Consider the following 4004-nt stretch of genomic DNA (forward strand, 5'->3'; position numbering starts at 1 on the left):
CCACCCACTCCAACCTGCCTGCACTCACCTCTTCACCTCTTTCCCACACTCCCCATCACACTGGACTGTTGACCCCAAATACTTAAAACTCCTGCACCTTCTTGACCTCAGCCCCCTGTAACCTCACTGTTCCACTTCCCTCCCTCTCGTTCATACACATGTATTCTGTCTTACCACGACTGACTTTCATTCCTCTTCTTTCCAGAGCAGATCTCCACCTTTCCAGGTGTTCCTCCACCTGCTCTCTGCTCTCACTGCAGATCACAATGTCATCCGCAAACATCATTGTCCACGGAGATTCCTGTCTGACCTCATCTGTCAACTTGTCCATCACCAGAGCAAACAAGAAGGGACTCAAAGCTGATCCTTGATGTAGCCCCACCTCCACCTTGAACTCCTCTGTCTGACCTACAGCACATACAGCATATCTCACTACTGTTGTACTCCTCTCATACATATCCTGAACTACTCTGACGTACTTCTCTGCCACTCCTGACATCCTCATACAGTACCATAGCTCCTTATTATTTATATATTTATATTATTTAGATCCTTATTATTTTCTTTTTTTTCTATTTCAAGGAAATAATATACAATATATATATAAACTCATATCAAGTACAGATTCAACAATAACAATAACGATGGTTACATACAGTAACCCAAGGTTCTATGAGTATAGGCTTCGCCCTCTAAGAGCTGTCGCTACTGGGTTTATCCCTCGTGCATGCGCAGTCCTGAAGAGATTCTTTCACGCCCTGTGCCCTGCACTGGGCTGTCCTCAATTACGTCCGCAGCAGTAGTATAGATGTTACTGCAGCCTTAGCTCTACTCCCTAAAAAACACTAGCACTTTTTCTTCAGCCGGCGGGGGTGAGGACAGCAGGGTCGCCAGCTTAGAGGGCTACGCCTATACTCATAGAAGTTTGGGTTACTGTATGTAACCATCGTTCTATTTCGTATAGGCTTCGCCCTCTAAGAGCTGTTGCTATTGCCCTGTTGGCACACCGCTGCCCAAGAGCATTAAAAAAACCACATATTACAGCCTGCTAAGTACCCAACGACAGTAACTAGGCAGCCACAGGGGAGTGCAAGGGGGGGGCACAGATGGCCTGTGGGGATATGAAAGAACACACTTGTCCACAGCGCGCGGCAAGTGCCGGGAGCCCAGGTACGGATCACAGTAGTGATGGACATGGAGGCATAGGAGCACTGGGGGCGCATGGAGTGTGTGTGTGAGTGCGGTGGGGCACACCACGCCAGCGCACAGCGATCAGACCGCTGGTGGTGTACTCACGTGGCGTCACGGGGAGGGGGCCCAGCGTCACGTGCGATACTCAGAACCGAGTGAGCCAGTGAGAACTGAGATGTGTCCCGAAGGTAAAACCGGGTGAAGGGACATGGGGAAGCCCATGAAGCTGCTGTGTAGATATCCTCCACAGCCATGCCTCTAAAAAGGGCAGTGGAGGACGCGATGGCCCGCGTAGAATGGGCTCTGATGTCTGGTGGGGGGTTGTTCCCGGCTGTCACGTAAGCCTGTGTAATAGCTTCACACAGCCAGTGGGATAGCCGTTGTTTTGTCAGGGGCTGCCCGAGAGAGCGGCCTCTGTAATGCACAAACAACTGTTGTGTCTGCCGGACAACTGCCGTGCGCCCCACGTAGTGGGACAGAGCGCGCACCAGGCAGAGGGTGTGGAGGTTCCTCTCCGACTCGTCCCTGTGAGGAGGAGGGAAGAACCCCTCCAGGGAAATAACCCTGGATCGGTAGGAGGAGGAGATTATTTTAGGCGCATACGCGGGGTTCGGTCTGAGAATGGCCGTGCTGCCGTCCCCGCAGATTAGGAGGCACGCCGGTGAGACAGAAAGTGCGCACAGGTTGCCCACGCACTTGACCGAAGTCACGGCTAGGAGAAGCGTTGTCTTCAGGGAGAGGTGTTTGAGAGAGATGTGTGCCATGGGCTCAAAAGCAGGCTGGTTGAGCGCGCGTAAAACCAGAGGCAGGTTCCACTGTGGCGCCATCGTGTGCATCACGGGCCTCAGTCTGCCCACACCTCTGAGAAAACGTTTTACCAGTGGGTGTGTGAATACGGTTCTGTCGCCAAATGGCATGACGAGATGGTGGCAGCATGCGCTTTTACAGTAGACAGAGCCAGGTTTCTTTCAACCAGGGTCTGAAGGAAAGTCAGCACCTGAGCCACTGGGCAGGAGGTGGGAGCTGTGTCCTTCTCCATGCACCAATGCTGAAAAACTGACCATTTTGCTGCGTAAGAGGCCGTAGTAGATTGTGCTCTGGTGCACTGAATAGTGTGCACCACCGCTGGGGGCAAGCCTATGCTCTCCAGACACTCCCGCTCAGGGGCCAGGCCCACAGCCGCTGGCCGATCACAGGGCACTGCTGGATCCGCCGTCCAGCTGGGAGAGCGCGTCTCCCCATCGGGGGAGCTGCCAGGGATCCCCCGCCAGCAGCTGAACCATGTTCGGGAACCAAGCTGCGCTCATGTGCTCCGGAGCTATCAGGAGGACACGCAGCCGCTCGTCCTGCATGCGTGAGAGGAGTCGCAGAATGAGTGGGGCCGGGGGGAACGCGTAGAGGAGGCCCCTTGGCCAGGGGTGGTGAGCAAAGGCATCCACCCCCAGAGGCGGGTCGTCTCTGGCGCACATCAAGAACCAGAGGCGGCACTGCGCGTTCCCGCGCGCTGCGAACAGGTCTGCCACCGCTCGGCCGAACCTGTCCCACAGTGTCTGTGCCAGGGTTCAGCCTCCACTCGTTGGGCTGAGGTCTGCCCCGCGACATGAGGTCCGCGGCGCGGTTCTGCTCGCCAGGGACGTGTACGGCTCTGATGGAGAGCAAGTTCTGATGTGCCCAGAGCAGGAGTTCCCGTGCAATCTCCAGCAACCAGGCAGAGCGAACACCGCCTTGCCGGTATATGTACGCGACGGCTGTCATGTTGTTTGATCGTATCATGACGTGTCTGCCCCTCAGCACCGGTGCAAAGTGCTTCACCACTTTCAGCACCGTGGCTAGTTCCAGACAGTTGATGTGGAGAGACGGGGTGTGATCCCACCGTCCTCCCACGGCCTGAGACAGGCACGTGCCACCCCAGCCGAGCAGAGACGCGTCTGTGAGCACCGGGACGTGTGACGTGGCTCTGCCCTGGGGAACCCTCATTGTCAGCACACTGGGAGTTCCCCAGTACTCCAGGTCTGATTGGACCGAGGGCGGGACCGTGCGCACGCGCCCTTTGTGGCGTACTGGGTCGAGGCGCAGACGGCCGAACCACCTCTGAATCTTCCTCATGTGGAGGAGACCGAGGGGGACTATGACGTGACTGGCTGACATCGTTCCTAGTAAGCGCATGACGGATAGAGCCGTCACTCTCGCGTGGGGAACAACGCGGTGCAGGAGAGACCAAAGCATTTCTCGCCTGGCGGGTGTCAGCCTCGCTCTCGTGTGCAGAGAGTCCAGGTGCGCCCCCAGGTAAGTGAGTGTCTGGGAGGGCACCGATGAACTCTTCTCCCAATTTATTGCAAACCCAGTTGTGCCAGGTGTTGCACCAGCATCGCTGTGTGGGACGCCACTTGATGTCTGGAGCGTGCCATCAGAATCAGATCGTCTAGGTAAAAGAGGACCGTGATTCCTGCTCTGCGCAGCGCTTCTAATGCTGCTTCCACGCATTTCGAAAAGGTGCGGGGGGCCAGAGAATAGCCGAAGGGCAGCCTGTTGTACTGGAAGTGTGTGCCTTGGAAGGCGAAACGCAGGAATTTCCTGTGTTTGGGAATAATAGGCACATGAACATAAGCGTCTCTCAGATCGATGGAAGTAAACCAGTTGCCGGGATGCACGCATTCCAGCACCTGTCTCGTGGTGAGCATATGAAACGGTCTCTGTACTATGTATTTGTTGAAGAAGGACAGATCGAGGATAGGTCTCATCTCGCCCAATTTCTTGGGAACCAGGAAGTAGCGCGAGTAGAAACCCTCGCGCTCCTGCCCCTGCGGAACCAT

At 55.7% G+C, this 4004-nt stretch overlaps 1 protein-coding gene across 1 annotated transcript in view; it reads right to left on the reverse strand.

The window, feature by feature from the left end:
- Positions 1–3339, reverse strand: part of LOC109951735 (uncharacterized) — a 14565-nt gene extending 11226 nt beyond the window's left edge. The window contains 3 exon segments of the mRNA XM_020586395.1: positions 1297–2101; positions 2104–2488; positions 2659–3339. Of these exon segments, the coding sequence (XP_020442051.1) occupies positions 1297–2101; positions 2104–2488; positions 2659–3339 (1871 nt within the window).
- Positions 3340–4004: the final 665 nt, after the last annotated feature.

The sequence above is a fragment of the Monopterus albus genome, unplaced genomic scaffold, assembly GCF_001952655.1.
Source record: "Monopterus albus unplaced genomic scaffold, M_albus_1.0 scaffold404.1, whole genome shotgun sequence".
In the NCBI taxonomy this organism is placed as follows: Eukaryota; Metazoa; Chordata; class Actinopteri; order Synbranchiformes; family Synbranchidae; genus Monopterus; species Monopterus albus.